General features: G+C 39.2%; 1 protein-coding gene and 1 non-coding gene across 2 annotated transcripts in view; both read left to right on the top strand.

Moving 5' to 3' along the window:
- Positions 1–6202, top strand: part of CUNH1orf52 (chromosome unknown C1orf52 homolog) — a 6573-nt gene extending 371 nt beyond the window's left edge. Inside the window, 2 exon segments of the mRNA XM_010636705.3 lie at positions 393–631; positions 5031–6202. Coding sequence (XP_010635007.1) covers positions 393–631; positions 5031–5104 — 313 coding nt within the window. The 3' untranslated portion in view covers positions 5105–6202.
- Positions 6203–6728: 526 nt separating this feature from the next.
- LOC117284047 lies at positions 6729–6835 on the top strand. The gene has a single exon (XR_004515135.1). It is a non-coding gene; the product is annotated as a U6 spliceosomal RNA (small nuclear RNA).
- The last annotated feature ends 12782 nt before the right edge of the window (positions 6836–19617 follow it).

The raw sequence follows: 19617 nt of genomic DNA, 5'->3' as shown, positions 1-19617 counted from the left end.
TGGGGAGCCCGGGCCCCTCCCAGCCCGACCCAAACCTCCGCGCTCGGTGCCCCCACCCCCGGGCGAGGACTAACGGTGGTGACTCCCCCGCCCCCCGCTGCAGCTTCTCCCCGAGACCCCTTCCCTTTGACGCCGGAGTACCCGCGGTGCTGCCTCCAAGACAGTGCGTGCTGCAGCCTCCGAAGGGGTCAGCCTTGGCGTAGTGTCTGAGACGGGATTCTACTTTGGTAACTAAATGTTATTAGCTTTATTCATACAGGGAACCCTTTACCTTTTCACTTACCAGTATTGTGATTTTGGTGGAAAACAATGTATCTTTTAAACCGTAAGAAAAAAAAAAGCGAGAAGCGAAGAGCAGGGAGGTGCATGTGCTTCTGTGCATCGAGGGAACCTCGGTTCGTCACAGAGCTTCTTGATGTGCTTACTTAACAGCCTCCAAAGGAATTCAAAATATGGAAGTCAAATTATGTACCACCTCCCGAGACCTACACTACTGAGAAGAAACCTCCCCCTCCGGAGCTGGATATGGCAATAAAATGGTCGAACATATACGAGGACAATGGAGATGATGCCCCACAGAATGCTAAGAAAGCTAGGCTTTTACCCGAAGGGGAGGAGACATTGGAATCAGGTAAGGCAGTCAGGCTCTGTGGCATAATGGTCTGTGGTTCTTGCGGTGGGTTTAGAAGAATAAAATATTTAGTTGGGCGTGGTGGCCGGGCCTGTAATCCCAGCACTCTGGAGGCTGAGGCACAAGGATCGTTATGTCTGCACCAGCCTGGACTACATAGTGAGTTCAGGGCCAACCTGAACTACATCGGCAGACCCTGTCTGAGAAGATGGGGGGAAAAAAACCCAAGAATGAAATAGTTAAGTGAATGAGGTACAAGTCTAGAAAATTGGTAAAATGACTGTATTAGTCTTTGGATACGTTCTGCTATGTTTTTGAAAAAGATACTCTGCTTGACGAGAAGTCTGAAGTTTCAACCGGTAGTGTTCATTGTATTTTAGTCAAAGATTAGAAGTTATTCAGGCTTTAAAGTGAAATATTAGTTTCTGTAACTTGTGATGCATTAGTATTAAAAAACAAGACTTAATTCATGGATCCTTGTGACTGCAGCTGGGAAGTGCTGAGGGCTTTGTTTATGTTAATGCATTTAAAACAGCAGCTAAATTAGTATGACAGAATGAATTGAACTCAGCATTACTCATAGTTTAGTTTTTTTGCCTTTGTTCATAATACCATATTCTTCTCTTGACTTGGTCTGTCCCCAGTATCAGACTTAACACTCTCAATTCCACCCTTCACGCTGTAGCTTATGTTATTGCTGAAAGTCATATCTGATAACTTGCCTGCTTAGAACCCCTCATCAACAGGACAGAGTGAGCTTTCTGAGGCCTTGCTTCATTCTCCACTATCATTTTGGAGGGCCCCCTCCCTAGCATTTAAGATCTTGAAATTCAAAGCTGAATAGAACAGTCCATTCAGTGTTATGGTTTCCTGCCCTTTGATACACATACTGTAGCCTGGAATGTACTTTGCTCCCTCTTTGGCTGGTAAATTCATTTTTCAAAAATGTTGTCTAATCTCTAATTAATGATTTGCTCCTATCTTGCATGTGTTCATGCTGCTAACTGCTAGCTTGCCACCTCTATGATTTTTTTTTTCATAAGTTGTGGTTTATGAAAATGAGTTCAAGCAACAGGATCCTAGTGTTCTGTATGTTGTATCATAGTTACTAGTACGTTGTAAGTGTTCAGTGGGTTATGTTTGGATTGAACTCAGTGTGTTAGACTTTAGAAAGGGTGTACTTTTTAAATACATTTCTAATCTTCCCACAGCATAAGGGTCACATCTCCTTTCACAGCCATGCAGAGGTTTTAAGAAGAGTAACTAACATTTGTTTTTCCCTCTTCCCTACTGGAAATTGAACCCAGCACCTTTGCACTAGGAATATTCCCAGCATTTTTAAAAATTTTGAAACAGGATCTTGCGAATTGCTAGGTTGCTCAGATTAGGCTCGAACTTGGAGTCCTCATGCCTCAGCCTCCCAAAGTGCTGGGATCACGGACATGTGCTACCACACTCACCTTTCCCTGATATTTTTTAACATGTTTCTTAAATTCGTAAAGTATCATGTATCAGAAACTCTACATTCCTGAGTAACATTTCAAATTACCAAGTTCATCTTTTTATTTGGCCTTTCCGTTTTCTGTTCTCTGGCCCCTCACCAGTTTCTTGTTTCAAAGACTTTAAAAAGAGGAGCTAGGGAAAGGCTAACCTCATTAACAGGTCATACCACTTAGTACTTGTTTAGTGGTTGTGAAATGTAGATAAATAAGGACTTAGCTCTGCATGGTATTTCATTAACATGTAATTAATAGTAAAAATGTAGCTAATGAAGCTAATGGTTTTTATTTTACTTTTTTTGTTTAGGAGGTTTATGTTGATAACCTCTGGTGACTTGAGTTCCATAATAGAAGAATTGTTTTCACACCAGTGCATCTGTACTTTATCCATGAAGTAAAAGAGCTCAGGAAATCTGATGAACATTTTCAGAACTGTTTTTCTTGTGCTGGTTTTTATTGCGATGCCTTGTCATGACACTAGATGGCGTTAACTCACTGCTCAAATCACCAACAGGAAGTTTTGTTTGTTTTTTTTTAGCCTCAGTGGTTCCTGATTTTGTTGTTAGCAGTAGATTTACTTGTAACAAAGGAAAAAATAAAAGCAGAAGTATTGCAAAATCAGCTTTTTGATGTATGTTGTGAGTTTCATAATAGACTTACTGCATTCAAGTTTTATATTGCAATTCTGAAAATCTCAACATAAACAGATAATAACTCCAATTGAAAAACAAAAGTCAGGTTGGGGATTTAGCTCACTGGCACCGCACCTGTCTTATAAGCACAAGGCTGTGAGTTCCATTCCCAGTAATAAACAAACAAACAAAAAAAGTCATGGCTTGTTTGAGCTGTGTACCATACCAGTTAGCTAAAGGAGCCAGTGTTTTTGTGGGTACTGGTGAACTACTGATTAAAACATTGATTTGTAAATTCTTGGAGTAAGTGATTGACTTGTATTGACTTGTATTGCATTTCACTGTACTGCCTGCAGAAGTCCATGGTACTTAGCCAGGCGTGGTGGTGCACGCCTGTAATCCCAGCACTCGGGAGGCTGAGGCAGGAGGATCGCTGTGAGTTCGAGACCAGCCTGTGCTACATAGTGAGTTCCAGGTCAGTCTCAACTACATAGTGAGACCCTGTCTCAAAATAAACAAAAACAAAAACAAAATCCATGGTACTTTATGAAACATATAAATAGCATCACTATCTTGTATTTGAAAATGATTGAAGATGAATCATTTGCTGTTGATACTATTTAGTGTACACATTTTAACAAAGGAGATATTCTGAATATGGTCAGTGGAAGAGAACTGAAGGCTTAAGATTTTAAAGATATTCCTTCCAGGCATTTGTAATTTGATATTAGCTGTTCCCTCGATTTTTTAATATGAATGCATCATTCGATATGAAAATATTATATATATGACCACAATACCTATTGGACTTTGAGAAGAGAAAGATCAAATAACATGCTCAAAATAAATTTGTGTTTTATAAGTCATAACGTCTATGTGTTATTCTGTTTATGTGGAATTCTTAATGCCACGCATTTACATAAAGAGATGGAAAATAACAGCTGGTCTGTTATTCTGTTCTTTATTGAACCATGTAATTGGAATTTTTAAATAAAATGAAAAGGTCCACTTTTTCAGGTTTGACATTTTTTTCTTTTTTTTTTTGGTGTCAGGGATGGAACTTGGGACCTTGTGCTTGTGAGTCAGGTGGCGGCACTACTGAGCTAAATCCCTGCCCCAACATTTTTATTAATTAGATTTTCTGTGGCTATGGGCACTAAGCATTTTGGAAAGGTATAGAGAATATTTTGATGTATGGTTCTTCTCTAATCTTTCTCTCAAATTTTCCATAGTATGAAGGTAAGAAACGTATTTTTCTGTTGCTGTTAGAATATTTTGACAACTAGGAGGGAAGTAGGGGATAGAACTAATTGCATAGAAAAAATTGAAGATAGAACTTCAGTAAGCCTCTGCTTGAGTGCTTTTTAACCTTATGACATGGATTTGGGAGGGCTGAGAATAAGATTGAAAGAGAGCAGTGGTTTTCGGAGAAGAGAAAGCTTGAAAAGAAAAGGACAGCTGATAGTTGCTTAGATAATGTCATGCTTAGATTGGTATCTTTTTGTAAAAGGGAAAAACCCCATTTTTACAAAGTATAGATTATCTTTAAATATAATGCATTGTGTATGCTGTTGAACTTTGGGGAGGAGCTTTTTCAGAATAAACCTGATGTTCACAGAAATAAAATCACTTATTTTAAGCTAATTAATTTAGCCCCAAAGATCAATTTGTGAATTTTGTATTTCATTTTTTTTTTAAGTGCTGGGCTGGGGATTTAGCTCAGTGGTTCCACCGCCTGCCTCACAAGCGCAGGGTCCCGAGTTTGATCCCTGGTACCCCCCCAAAAAAAGTTATTTTCACATATAGTTTATTGGGTTTTTTTGTTTTGTTTTTGAGACAGGGTTTTCCTTTGTAGTTCAGGCTGACCTTGAACTCACAGCCATCCTCCTGCCTCAGCCTCCCAAGTGTTAGGATTACAAACCTGTGCCACCACACAGCTATTTTTTGTTGTGATTTTTTTTTTTGTTTTGTTTTTGCAACAGAGTTGCTATGTAATTCAGACTAGTCTTGAACCCATTTTGTAGCCCAGGCTGGTCTCAAACTCCTGGTGATCCTGCTGTCTTAGTCTCCGAAGTGCTGGAATTATAGGTGTGCACCACCACACCCAGCTCACAGTTGAATATCAAGAGTTCTAAAAGTTATTATTTTATAATTGGGAAATTTAGAAACAGTTGATGGGGGTGATTATTTTGGAATAAAGCCAATGAAATTTTAATGTTTTCCTTTTTTAAAAAAATTACTGATTGAAACTTCCTCTCCTATTTAAAGATGATGAGAAAGAAGAACATACTTCCAAAAAGCGCAAAGTAGAACCAGGAGAATCAGCAAGAAAGAAAAAGTAGAAAGCAACAAAGAATGAGACTTCTGGACTGTTAAACCTGTTGAAATGTGTCTTTGGTCAGATTAGTTTGATTTTGTGGATTATTATGACAAAACATCTCCATGGAAGTATGTGAGTTAATGAATTAATAAGTATTGCTTCAAGAACTTTCCACTGTAGAATTCATTTTTTTATTTAAAACTTGTATGTATTTAAAACACAAATGACGACCTGTGATTGTGAAAATGACAATACTTGGAAGCATTCTTGCTGTCCGTCACAGAGTTGGTGGTGTACTTTGAGAGTTGTCACATACTGACATGCCAGTGTTCTATGAACCTTTTATAAAGGAATATATTTTTAAAGTTAAATATATTGTAATGTACTGTGAACTTGTGGGGTGCTTTTCATCAGTGTTTGTACAGTGTAAATAAATCATGGACATAAAACTACTTAATTCAATATTGCTCTTACTCCATGACACTGACATTTAAATATCTGTCACAAGTCCCCTCCTTCCCGTGTGGTAGGATTACCATCTAGGGAGTATCTCCTATGTTGCAAGTGCTTTGTGAATATATTGTCTCTGATCCTCAGACAACTTCATAAGCAGGTGTTAGTGTCCTCATTTTGTAATGAGGACAACATCAGTGATGAACACAGAATTTAACTCAGGATCCTGGAACTCCAGAACGCATTAAACCACTGGTCTGCCAATCAAAATCCAGAACTGCACTAACTGCCATTTTCCCATGGACTCGACTGTTATAGTTGAAATTGTTTCTACCACTGATTGACTGACTGTATAAATCTACTAAAAATAAGGGTCTTCTACAAAGGTTTACCAGATCCAGTAAAGAAAAGTAGAGGGCACTGATGAAATTTGAATTTCAAACAGTGTTTCACTATTTGTGATATTTGGGACATAGCTTACATTAAGAATTTACCTGAAATTCACATTTAACTGGGCATCTTGTTTTTTTCTTGTTACTGTTGGGGACCACACCTAGTGGATGCAAAACCTCCATCATGGTAGGCAGACCCTCTACCACCAGCTAGACCCTTGGCCCCAAACATTTTATCTAGCAATACTACTTCTGTGTAGCATATTTTCTTCTCCCAACTCCTACTTTAATGCTTTAAATAATATTCAACTAAATGAGCTAGGAAGATGTAATCTTTCAGTTCTGCAATCTAAAATGGAGTACAGTTATTTATAACCTTTTTTTTTTTTTTTTTTTTTTTTTTTTTTCCCCGGTACTGGGGACCTTCCACTTGGGAGGCAGGCAGCAGAACCACTGAGCTAAATCCCTGGTCCATTTATAGCATTTTTGAAAGATGTAAAGTTATTGCCATATCAATTTTTCTATGAGCCCTATGTGTTGAGGAGACGAGTTAATTCTAAGGGCCGGGGTTTAGCTCTGGTACTGCTGGCTGCCTCACTAGTGCAAGGTCCTCAGTTTGATCCCATTACCGCCAAAAACAAAAAGTTCATTGTACATTTGGTGTGGAAGGAAAATTAAATTTTTTAGTTTAAAAAATAATTGTGCTTGGGCTGGGGATTTAGCTCAGAGGTTCGGTGGCCTGCCTTGCAAGCCCAAGGACCCGAGTTCAATCCCCGGTACCAAAAAAAAAAAAAAAAAATCGTGCTCACTTTGGCAGCACATATACTAAAAGTGGAACGATAACAGAATTTAGCATGGATTATCCCTGCACAAGGATAACACAAATTCGTGAAGTGTTCCATATTTAAAAAAAGAATCTTTGGGTTATTTTCCCCCATACGAGAAGTCAAAATTTGAAAAGTTATATAAAATTTGTTTAGGAAAATCAATCAAGTATATTAAAATTTATAAAAGTCATTAAAAAGTAGTGGTGCCAGCATCCGTGTTGTGCTGATAGAGGGAAGATCGTAATAGTGTGATGGCTTCCTGTATATCTCAAACTTAGAAAAAACTTCCAAACCCACCTAGGTTTGCAAATAAATGAGTCCTGAAATTGAAGTCATTGCTAAGTCAGTTTGACTTAGTTGAAGTTTTTGCGCATGAAGAATTGGGAAGTTGATAGATGCTAGGCAGTGGTGCCAACTGGAATAACCAGGTACAAGGTTATTCCCAAGCTCTGAAGAAACCTGGAGAATGCACGCAGACTGATGCAGCAGAGCTCAGGAGTTTGCTGAAATATCACATTGTTCTAAAAGTTGCATAAAAGCAGCTTCATACCAAAATACCTGAAAAATCTCACTCATCTCTCCTACCCAGTTCTTCAACTCTTCCTTCTGCTCTTCAGATCAGTTAGTTGATGACGGAGAACAAGTGCTCGCTAGTTTATTCCTGGTCACACTGAGCAGCTTGTCTAGAGAGAGAAAAAGGGAAGCAAATGCCGCCCACTTTTTTTTATAGCAGTGGTGCATGTTTGGGGTTTTTTTGGTGGGAGGATGTGTGTGTTCTACCTTTGAGTGGCTAATCCCATGGGACTGGTAAGCCCCTACTGGGAGATACTTTTATACCAGTACAGATTGTGGCTAGTTTTTATTTTATTAGGGAAGTAAAGTCTCAGGAAGAAGGCTATTTTGGAGGCATTTGTATATCACTGGATTTCTTTTCAAAATATGGAAAGGGACATAAACTTGGCTAAGAATACTTAACCATCACGGAAGAATCCCAGGTTGAAAAATGGACTTTCATATCACTCTCATGTCCATCACCACGTCAGAGAATAGATTCATTTTTCCCTTCCGAGTATCCTGAGAACATGTTTGCACAGTGTCCCTGTGAGTACTGACGTTAAGTTTTGCTCAGCTAGAGAAAACTCGGTGGGGAAGTCATAAAAGTCCATGTAGGTGGGGCGCACCTAGAACCCCTGCTACCCCAGAGGCCAAGGCAGGAGGACTTTGAGTTGGAACCAACCTGGTCAACTGGACAGCTACTGTGGAAAGCAGTATGGAGATGCTTCAAATAAATTTAGATCCTAAATCAAAATAAAACAAGTTCTGCAGTAGAGTGCCTACATAGCCTTTACCCAACATATCATATGTGAGGCCCTGTGTTCAGTCATTAACTTTTAAGTATTTAGAAAATAAAGCTACTTGATATTTTTTTAAATTAATTTTATCGGTATATTTAATGTATACAATACAATGACATTCATTGTTGGACATTTGTACCTTTATGTAATCAATCTTGGTTCTTATTTTTCCCCATTTCCCCTCCCTCCCTTCAAACTCTTCTTCCCTCCCTATCTGCAAAGACTTTCCATTATTTTTCATTTTCTCATATTAATTCCATTCCCTTCTTTCTCAACCCCTCCTGTTTCCCTTTCCTCTTTGTCCCTTTTCTTCCTATTTCACATTATCTATTATACCTTTTAGTCCTTATTTACCCTTCCAGTTTCTCACACTAGAGAAACTATTCAGTATTTGCACATGTGTGTCGTATTTATATCACTTAGAGTATCACCTCAGCGTGCATCCATTTAGCTATAAATGTCTAATTTTTCATTTTTTATGGCTGAGTACTATTCCATTTTATTTTTAAAAACACACCTTTTCTTTTTCCAGTCTCCCATTGATGAGCAGTTGGGCTTCCGAGTTTTAGCTATTACAAATTGTGCTGCTATAAACATGGGTGCACATATATCACTGTGGTGTGATTCTTTTAATTCTTTAGGGAAGATACCCAGCAGGGGAATAGCTAGGTCAAAAGGGACTTCCAGTCCTAGTTCTTTGAGGTGTCTCCATACTGCTCTCCACATGGTGGCACCAGGTACACCCCCACCAGCAGGGGACCAGGGCTTCTCTTTCCCCACAGCCACAGCAGCGTTTGTTATTGGTTAGTTTCATGATAGCAGCTGGAATCTCAAGACATGTTTTCATTTGCATTTCTCAAATGGCCAGTGATGTAGAACATTTTTTCATATGTTTATTTGCTATTTCTACTTCTTTGTCTAAGAAATGTCTGTTCATTTCAGATGTCTGTTTTTGGGTTGGGTCTTTAAATTTGAGAGGTCTGATTTTTTTTTTTTTTAAGTTCTTTATATATTCTAGATAGTCTGAGAACAGCTGGTGAAATTTTTTCCCCACATTGTGGTTGTCTCTTCACATTGTTGGTCGTTTCCTTTCGGTGTGCAGAAGCTTTTTAATAAGAAGTCATCCCGCTTGCTGATTGTGCTAGCTCATGGGTAACTGAGGTTTTTGTTCATAAAATCTTTTCCTGAGCCAGGGATTTGGCTCAGTAGTTCCACCACCTGCCTTGCAAGTGCAAGGCCCCAAGTTCAATTCTCAGTACCAAAAATAAAAAATTGTTAAAAACCCATAAAATCTTTTCCTACACCAATGTCTTCAAGAGTTATACCTGACCTCTCTTTCAGCCAGGTTAGTGTTCCTGTTTTAATATTTAGATCTTTAATCCATTTTTATTTTAGTTTAGTGCATGGTGAGAGATATAGGTCTAGTTTTAATTTTGGCAAGTTGAAACCCAGTTTTTCTAGCACCATTTATTAAAGAGGCTGTCCTTCCTCCAGTGAAGGTGTTTGGCTCCTTTGTTGAAGATGAGGTGGCTGAGTGTGTCTGAAGTTGTTTCTGCATGTTCTAATCTGTTCCTCTGTTCCTCAGGTCTGTTTCTTTGCCAGTACCATGCTGTTTTTATCACATTAGCTTTGTAGTATAGTTTCAAGTTGGGGATTGTGATACCCCTAACTTCTCTTTATTAACTAAAATTGCTTTTGCTATTCTTGGACTCTAATTGTTCCAAATGAATTTTTGGATTGTTTCTCAAGGTCTGTAAAGTATGCTGCTGGGATTTCAATTGGGACTGCATTGAATCTGTATAGCAGTTTTGGAAGTATGGGCATTTTCTCTATGTTGATTTCCGCAAAGCCAGGGGCAAGGAATGTCTTTCCATTTTCTGATATCCTCATCAATCTTTTTCAGTGTGTTGTAGTTTTCAGATTAGAGGTTGATATTTCTGATGGTTGTTTATTTTTAAGGAAGTTAAGCTAAATCAGGCTTTAATTACTTTCTTTTGTACATGATAACTTGAACAAATAATCATATGTAGGCCATATTTTTTATTCAAACTACAAATTTGTAGGGTTTTAGGGTAATGTTCTAACCAGAATCAAAAGTTGAAAAATTAAACCTGATTTTTTAGCCACTAAACACTGAGATTTGGCTTTCTTTGCAAACTCACAACTAATCTTAATTCTCAGTATCGTGTAGTACCAAGATCTGTCATGTAAAGGTACAAGATCCCAATGATGAATGTAACTGTACTGTATACTTAAGAAGTACCAATAAACTCAGTAAGATTAAAAAAAAAGAAGTCTATAAGGATAAATATCATGTAGTGCTTTTGAGTTCAAAAAGTTCAATCACATAGTAGTATTTTACTTTCTAAAAGCTTTACAATGTGAGATTTATCTTTTTTGTTTTTGTTTTATTTGTTTTTTTGAGACAGAGCCTCACTATGTATTTGAGGCTGACCTGGAACTCACTATGTAGCCTCGGCTGGTCTCAAACTCACAGTGATCCTCCTACCTCAGCCTCCTGAGTGCTGGGATGACAGGTGTACGCCACCACACCTGGCTGTGAGATTTATCATTTTTAACTAGAAAATGGAAAACAGACCTATTAAGGTGAAGCTTTGATTGAGTTTTACAGAAGAGAGGCTGTGAGAAGCTGATACAGCTTAGTTGGATATAGTGACTAACATGAATAGACTGATAACAGGTCTGGACATGGTCTACACTGTATGTCACATAATTTAGGTAGATACAAAGCCTAATCAGATATATCTGAAAAACGTAAGCATTTTGACAAATACATGTGATCTGGTACCAGGGATCAAACTTGGGCTCTTGGACTTGCAATGCAGGCAGTGGAACCACTGATTCAAATCCCCAGCAAGTACATATGATCTGAATGGATGCAACAACTCAGTTTGATATGTCAAACACTTGTATTGATTGATTTTTTTTTTTTTTTGAGATAGGGTCTCACCCTGTAGCCCAAGCTGCCCTCAAACTCCAGGTGATCTTCCTGCCTCGGCCTCCAAAGTGCAGGAATTACAGGTGTATGCTACACCCAGCTTTTTTTTTTTTTGGACCGGAAATCAAACTTGGGTCCTTGCACTTGCAAGACAGGCGGCCAAACCACTAAGCTAAATCCCTGGCCCCATACCCAGTTTGTATATTAATTTAAACCCATAACAAGGTTTTAAAATAAATCATAGGTGATATTTTTAAACTTTAGAATTTGTTTTTGAGGGTTTTTTTGAGACAGAGTCTGGCTATGTAGTTCCAGCTGAACTTGAATTCACCATGTAGTCCAGGCTGGCCTCCAATTTTTGGCAGTCCTGCCTCAGCCTCCCATGCTGGGATTACGGGCATGCGCCCCACCACGCCTGTCAGATTTTAGAATTTTGTACCCATACTTTGTTTCCTATTTCACAACTCCATTTGATAATAGTGCAGAAATTCCAGGCATTCCTACAAAAAGATGTTAAAATCCTCAGCAATTGTTTCAGAATTTTGATTAAACTCTGAAGCTTTACCTCTTGATTTCCTTTCTGGTATTTTCTTTATTTGAAACACTGCACTGTAATGGAGAGAGAAAGCCCAAGAAACTCCTTTAAACATGAAGTCCCTGACTCACGAACAAGTTCTGTTCCAGGAGGACTTTGTAAATCAGATTCATTCGTATGTCTTACAAAGGGAGTCTTACACATTTTTGACACAAATACACAATGTAAAACAGTCAAACTTCCACATCACCACCGCTTTTCCTCTTGCTTGGGGGCATCCGGGCCCCAACCAAGCGCTGTACTACCTACCACTCCCTGTCACACTCATTGTGCAGCAAGCGCACAGCACGCAGCACAGTGGTGTGCAGCAGATGCGTGGGCTACTTCTGCGATTTGTTCGCATCTACAAATGTTTGCGTGTTCACAGTGTGAGGCATGTTTGTGTCTGTGAAGTTCACAACGCGAGTGTTTGGAACTCGAGGGCGCACTCTGCAGTGTGTTCTAGACTAGAAGAGTGACTCCGCCCATTCATCGTGTACCAATGCATGGCACAGAGTAGGCATTCGATAACACTGCCAAATGTTGAGAGTGAAGTTGGGTTCCTCACCCCCTGCGTAAGGGTGATCTTAATTTGTTGTGGTACGATGCTGTCCTCCTGTCTGTAGGCTTGTGTTTTCCACCATGGGCCAGGAAGTCTTGACAGTTTAAATAGTTGAGTTAGGTTTTCTGTCATTTGTAACCGAAACTGTCCTAATCGATATAAACCTCTGTTTACTCTTGTTTCTTCCTGGGTCCCATGCTAACCTTGTTTGTTTGTTTTTGTTTTGTTTTTTATTCTTTCTGACTCCCTCTCTTCCAGTTGCCCAGAAGGCCAGCAGAGCCTTTCTCATTTTCCTCTCCGGTTCCTGGCAGTTTCAGCCAAGGTTCTGGCTGTGACTGCCACCAGCAGTTAACACTTCGATGGTTCCCCATGCTGTCAGGCTTGCCAGAGTGCTTGCTCTTAGAAGCCTCAGCTTGCTGCGTCCACTAATACATCCCCAGTAGGTCTTAAAGGCCCTGCAGCTACTGTGTGTCCAAAAATCAAACACACTGTGTCAAAAGCCACATTATCTCCTGCTTCATTTCTAGGTAGTGTTACCTCCACAAGCCAGAAGCCTGTCCTCTGCCTCACCCTCACATAGGTTTAGTCAATAAATTCAGTAATTTCTTTGCTTTTTCCCCAACACACACACACCTCTTAATCCAGCTCTAATCATTTTACATTTCCCTATGTACATTATTTAGTTGCACTGTTGTGTATCTTAGTTTATACCATTTGGTGTAAACTGGCCTGGCCCTTCTCCAAGAAGCAGTTCAAGTGTTATTTATATATGTATTTGTGCCTCTATATTGTTTTTCTCCATGCTCAAAACTAAATAAATAGCCAAATTTTACTGAATCTCTACTGTGCACCAGGCACTGTGTCCTGTGCTTTATATGATGTATATTAAATTTCTTTTAGTTTGATGAGGTGAGCGCTCTTACTAACTACTGGGGTGGGGGGCTAAGGAACAGAAAGTTTAAGTAATTTACTCAAGGTGGTAGAGCTGGAAGCCAGGCCATTTGGCTTCAGGGCCAGCGCACTTACAAAGCTGGAAGATGGGCTGGCTATGGTGGCACACATCTGTAATCCCTGCACTCAGGAGGCTGAGGTAGGAGGATTGCTGTGAGTCCGAGACCAGCCTGGGCTACATAGTGAGTTCCAGGTCATCAGTCTCAACTACATAGTGAGACCCTGTCTCAAAAAAACAAAGAAAAAAAACAAAGCTTGAAGATGGGGATGCTTGGATTACCGCATAGATTGGCTTATTCACATGCATTGGGTTAAAAAAATGTCTTGTTACTAGGAAACACTCTGAATACAAATATTTGGAGAATTAATGAATCCCAAACTTGAAAAGGAATAGTGACGCTCAACAACTAGGCCACACACACACACTAAGAAGTCCGACTGGAGATTTTATTCAAGGGATGGGAGGAGAGAGAGAGAGCAGAGAGAGTGTAGAGAGAGCAGAAAGAGAGAGGAGGAAGAACGGAGGGGAGGGGAGGAGAGGAAGGTCCTTTTATTGGTTTTGGGCTGGGCTATTGCTTATTCATGAGGAGTGAGCTACTTCTAACCTACCACAGGCCTGGTTGTCTTTTATGGGTTCAGCCCTGCAGAAACAGGTTTAAACTTCTGTCTCACTGTGGCCTTGGTGGGAGGGAAACTAAAGATAAGGGCATGAAGTCATTCTAAGAGCCAAGAAGCACCAGGAAAATGCAGCCTGTGATGGCGGCGTCACCACATACTTTAACATGATCGATTCCCTAACAAAACCAGTTTACTAACCAGAGGAGCAGCATTGGTTTCATTCACCAGAAATATCTTATAAACAGATTAGATTACTGGGGAGTCGACATGTAAATGTTTTAGAAATATTAAATGTTTACTTCAAGGACTTAGCCTATGCTTTACTCATTTGAAGTATCTTTAGCTGAAATCCTTAAGATTACAGCAGTAGAGCTAAGACTGTCCCCTTCTCCCACCAAAAGTATCAACATTTCACTTACTTTTCAAAGTCTATATTTTTGTCTTGTTTTTTGTTTTTAAGCAAACTGACAGCTTTAAACCCAAATTTTCCCTAAGTTCAATGGGTTTTCCTTCAGCGTTTGAGATTACTGTTTGAGCTGGGAAATCACAGCACCTGGGCATGGGCAGGCATCCAGAGGTTCTCAAGTAAAGCCTTCCCAACAGCTAGAAATGTTTCAATGTGATCTTTGCCTGGCTTTTCTAGGCTGCCAGACAAGCCCACAAAACGACAGGTTTACAGCCTGGACTTGAAAAGTCACTTCCTGTGTGTCTACGATATTTTGGAACCCAGGGCCTGGAACTCCTCTTTCTTTTCATGTGTTTACCATTTTTAAATAAGGGAGAAAAAAAAAAGGATTTGATGCATATCATTGAAGTTAAAGTGTAGCTCTTTTCTTGGCATAATTACGTGTCTCCCTTTATAAATAGGACCCAAATCCCAGCAACATTCTCTGAAATGCTAGGGAGTTTGCATTAAGATTTTAAATTTAGAATCCCTGAGGGAAACTGCAACAAAATAACAAGACAATCACTTCCAACTAAGGAGATGACTTGTCTGCCTGAAAAGGTCTAAGCCAACTCAGAAATAACCCCTCTGTGGCTCTGTACCAGGGGGATTTTGAGACCCTGTTGCTATTTTTTGCAAGTTTTCACCTTGGAGATGTACACACATATTCATACCTCTTGCTTGAGGCTTTTTAACAGTTAATAGAAACTTTCCTCTTTTCACCATGTTCAAGCCTCCAGTCTTGTCCGTAGCTACAAAAAAAATTGGTCTAAAAAGATCACAACACTAGAATTTCTTCCACAACATCTGGAACATATACGTCAAATTCGTAAGGCAAAGATGTTTTTTTTTCTTTTAATATAAACATAATTAGTTGAGTCCCATCTCCTCCTTGCCCCTGCCCTGCTCCATACCAAACTAATTAGGGCAGTTATCTGAGCCATCCATGGCTGCAGATCAGTTAAAGCCTGTTATTGAGGTTAACAAATGAGAAGGTTAATTTCTCTTGACTGTTCCGAAGTTGGGGAAGAAAGGTAATAAGCCCTTATATTTCTCAAGTGTTTTGAGTTTTCAAACTCTTTTTTTTTTCTCTGCTCCCAGCTGCCACGCAGGAGAAAGGCTTACTTTGGGGTTTCATCCTGTCTGGAACCCTAAGGTAAGTGATTTAATTCTGAGCTAAAACATTGGGGTTCTGAGCTACTGCACATGAAGAGGCTCCTAGCCTTACTGCTTCAACGTTGAGAGAAGATTTTGGTGCTTAAAGTAATAGGATTTCCAGGAAGTAGTTTCTGATACCAAGATGGAGATGCTGATTTAAAACCGTAGTAAGTGCCTTTTTTTAGGAACTTTGTTGAGTGTCCTTTGTATTTTAACTGACCTAGAAGTTGCTGAATTCACCTAATGGCTCTGCCTAAGAATGAACTGCCTAAGTTTTTCTAGTCTTTTTCTGCTTTTGTTCCATTGTGACCACAAGAGAAAGTTTATCCTGTGTCAGTCTTTCGAGACCGGTGTTCCCCACTTAATCTTTTTCCCTAGAGGTTTATTTTAGAAAATGCAGCCTGGCAATGAAACTTTTTTAAGCCTAGGAGAGTAGTGATGGAGGATATCTTAGCATTACAATGGACCCTTAACTGACAAACTCAATTTGTTTGCAAGGACTGGTTTAAACTCAAGTCAGTTGTAAGTCAAGAATATTTTTCCCATAAGAAATGATGGAAATCCCCATAATGCTTTCTGAACCTCCCAAGTACCCCTTAACTAACCTTTTCATAATAAAAAAAGGTTGAATAGTGTGTGTAATTTATCAGAAACACCAATAATTTTCCTAGTGTAGTCACCAAAAAATTGTAAAATGTGCCTACTTTACCAGAAACAACAATTTCATACTGAACTCACCATTCAGGTTGATATCTTTGGCTTTCAGGAAGGGAGGATGAAATAAAAGGTGATTATTATTTGAAAGGAGAGTCCTCTTCCCTAAGAACATCAGGAATCTGGTCTCTAGTGTTCTTTCTCTCCCTGGGAGAGCCTGTAGTCCAGTAGGATCTGCTTCTGGCTCACTAGGTCTCAACCTTTTCAGAACTAAAAACTGGCCTAAGGTGGTTTATTTCTGTCGTTTGATTTTGACACTTCTGTAGTATGACATGACATTTTCAATAAGCAAGTTGAGTGCAATGATTGGCTTTTTCTCTTTCTGGGTGGGTCTTCTCTATAAATATTTGCAGCTCTGTCCATTTTTCTCAGGATTTCCTTTATTTCAGAAGGACTTTGCTGCACTAATTGTTGATACGCCCCCTCTTCTTCAAAAAGGTCCTCAACTGCCACTCTTTGTTGCTAAGCCAGGAGTTGCTGAAGTGCCTCTGTGGACAATTCCTCTGATTATTCCTCCACCAGTTCCTCAACATCACCACTGTCTACCTGCAAGCCTATGGCCTCTGCTATAGTGACAGTGGCATCAACCACAGGGTTAATTGAAGGCTCGGGTTCCTCTACACAGCCTTCAAAGTCTCTCTCCTGTATAATTTTAGGCCACACTTTCTTCCAGGCAGATCTCAATGCTTTAGAGAGACATTGGCTCAGGATTTCACAGTCCCACACAGGAAGGATATTATAATGTTTCCTTCCAAAATCATTACGGGTTAAATCTGTATGTAAGACCATCTGGAAGCACTTCAAGAACAGTTCCTTGGTGTATAGCTTCATAAAATTAACTATAACCTGCTGGTCCATAGGCTGCAGTAGAGGAGTTGTATTAGGTGGAAGGAACTCACCTGAGAGCCATGGGAATTCTTCAGCCAATTCTTCCAAATCTTACAGGTGAGCAGGAGAATTGTTCGTGATGAGGAGAACCTTGAGTGGTAAAACTTTGTCTTCTATATATATCTTAAAGTAGGACAGAAAGCAACCCCCCATCTGCTCAAGAAAAAGTACTTTTGTCACCCACGTTTTTGCATTAGCTCTCCACAAGACCCCTATCCTATTCTTCAGGACTTTATGTTTTCTGAACACTTTAGGGGTTTCAGTGATAAACCAAGCGAGGCTTTATTTTGAGGTCACCATTTGCATTGACACATAGCAGTAAGGTTAGCCTATCCTCGTAGGCATGTGGCCTGGCATTTTCTTCTCTTCCTGGGTAATGTATGTTCTCCTGGGCATTTTCTTCCAGAAAAGGTTAGATTCAGTACAGTTGAAAACTTGAGAGCAAAAGCCATTTCTTTGTGTTATCATCTTTGAAGTGGTGTATGTAATTTTCAGCAGCCCTTCTATCAGCACTGGCTGCTTCACAATGCCTAGTTATACTGTGAACCCCAGTTCTCACTTGAAAATTTTCAAACCACTCCTTACTGGCACCATCATCATTCTTTCATGGATTATCCTTCACAAGATCTGCATTTATAGACCTATCTTTTTCACCAATTATAGACTCAGGCTATAACCTGCCATCTGCCCTTCATTTATCCATACTAATAATAGCCTTTCTACCTCATCTAACTGTTGGTCCAGACTTACTAATTTGAGTAATGCCTTTAGCAACACTAGCTTCCTTATATAAATCTTTTCTCTGTAAGATTGTTGAGATAGTGGATTTTGAAATGCTGTGCATATTAGTAAGCTGGGTCACACAAATACCACTCCCATTTTTCTTCACAATGTCCTTCTTTTCAATTGTGACTGCTTTCTTTATCTTATCTTCCTTCCTTAGCTTCTTCTTTTTGTTTGTCTGTTTGTTTGTTTTTGTTTTTGAGACAGAGTCTCACTATGTAGCTCAGACTGCCCTGGAACTCACTGTGTAGAGCAGGTTGGTCTCAAACTTGCAGTGATCCTCACGCCTCAACCCCCAAGTGCTGGAATTACAGGAGTGCAACACCACATCCAGCCCTTAGCTTCTTTTCTAGCTTTTGGGGGGCCATTTTGATAGCAGTAATCATAGCAATTACATAAAGCACTGACCAAAATAATGTCCACAAACATGTGCACCTGGGCCAGACTGACACATATGATTTTCTGGCATCACAAGTCTTTGTTTACAACAGGTCAAGTGGCCAGAATTCAGGTCATAAATTAAAACTAAAATTTCAGTCTTAACCCAAGATGTTCATGTGAGGCCCGTCATAACTCAAGGATCCACTCTACCATGATTTCAACTAAATTTTCCAATAATGATGGTAGAAATTTGACAAACAGCAATAAAGAACAGATGTTGGTAGGGCCAGGGATTTAGCTCAGTGATTCTGCTGCCACCTGCCTCGCAAGCACAAGGTCCAGAGTTCAATCCCCCATACCAAAAAAAAAAAAAAAAAAAAAAAAAAAAAGAACAGGTATTGGTTACCTCACAGAAATGCAAAAATTAGGAAAGTAATCCACATACACCTAAGCCTTCCCACATACATGGCCTATTTCTTTCTTTTTTTTTTTGGTTTTCTGAGACCAGGGTCTAACTATGTAGTTGAGACTGACCTGGAACTCACTATGTAGCCCAGGCTGTTCTCGAATTCACAGCGATCCTCCTGCCTCAGCCTCCCTAGTACTGGGATTACAGGTGTGCGCCACCATGCCCGGCAGATATGCTTTCTTTATACTACAAATAGAGCAATAAAGAAAGGACAGGAATGATGTTAATGTCAAAAATAATGATTTGTTTACATTGCAATGCTTCAATTCATTCTTATTACATCAATATTAGATAAAATCCTTTATAGTAATGTTCTTTCATTAAGGATTTTTTATTATAAAATTATATTCTCACTGTAGAAGTTCTAAAAACAAAAAGAAAACATATTAGAGGAGAAATCTGTTATTTTAATATATAGTATTTTTATAAAGTATTTTTCTATGCATACATGTGCATGTTCTAAACAAAACAGCTTCTGTATTTTACTTAATATTTAGCATTATCAGTGCCATAGGGATTATTTTATTTTTTGTTCTTTTGAGACAGGGTCTTGCTGTGTAGTTTAGGCTGGCCTTGAACTCACTATGTAGCCCAAGCTGGCCTCAAACTCATTGCAATCCTCCTGCCTCAACCTTTTAAAACAGTTTTTATGCTAGTTTGGCTTTATTATATAATTTTAATCAATAATTTATCTATTCAGCATTAAAATTATTTCCCAATTTTTTTATCTCATAAGTAACACTATGGTGAACATCTTTGCAATAAATCATTGATTGATTATAGAGCTGGCTTTGTAAGATTTCAAGATGGAGTCATACATACTTAAAGTCCATCCAGTTTGCTTTCTTACTCCTAACTTCTTGAGGCTGTATCTAAATAAGTGATTTTTTTGTACATCTCCTTGAAGTCCTAAATCTTAAACCCCTTGCCAGTAGCCAATAATTTGGCATTTCTAACCTATCCTCTTTTTTTTTCTTTTTCTTTTTATTGATTTATTGGTACAATC

The sequence above is a fragment of the Fukomys damarensis genome, unplaced genomic scaffold (assembly GCF_012274545.1).
Source record: "Fukomys damarensis isolate Sample0158 unplaced genomic scaffold, DMR_v1.0_HiC HiC_scaffold_33, whole genome shotgun sequence".
NCBI classification, from domain to species: Eukaryota; Metazoa; Chordata; class Mammalia; order Rodentia; family Bathyergidae; genus Fukomys; species Fukomys damarensis.
The sequence above is the reverse complement of the archived record's forward strand: the minus strand, read 5'-3'. Positions and strand labels throughout refer to the sequence as shown.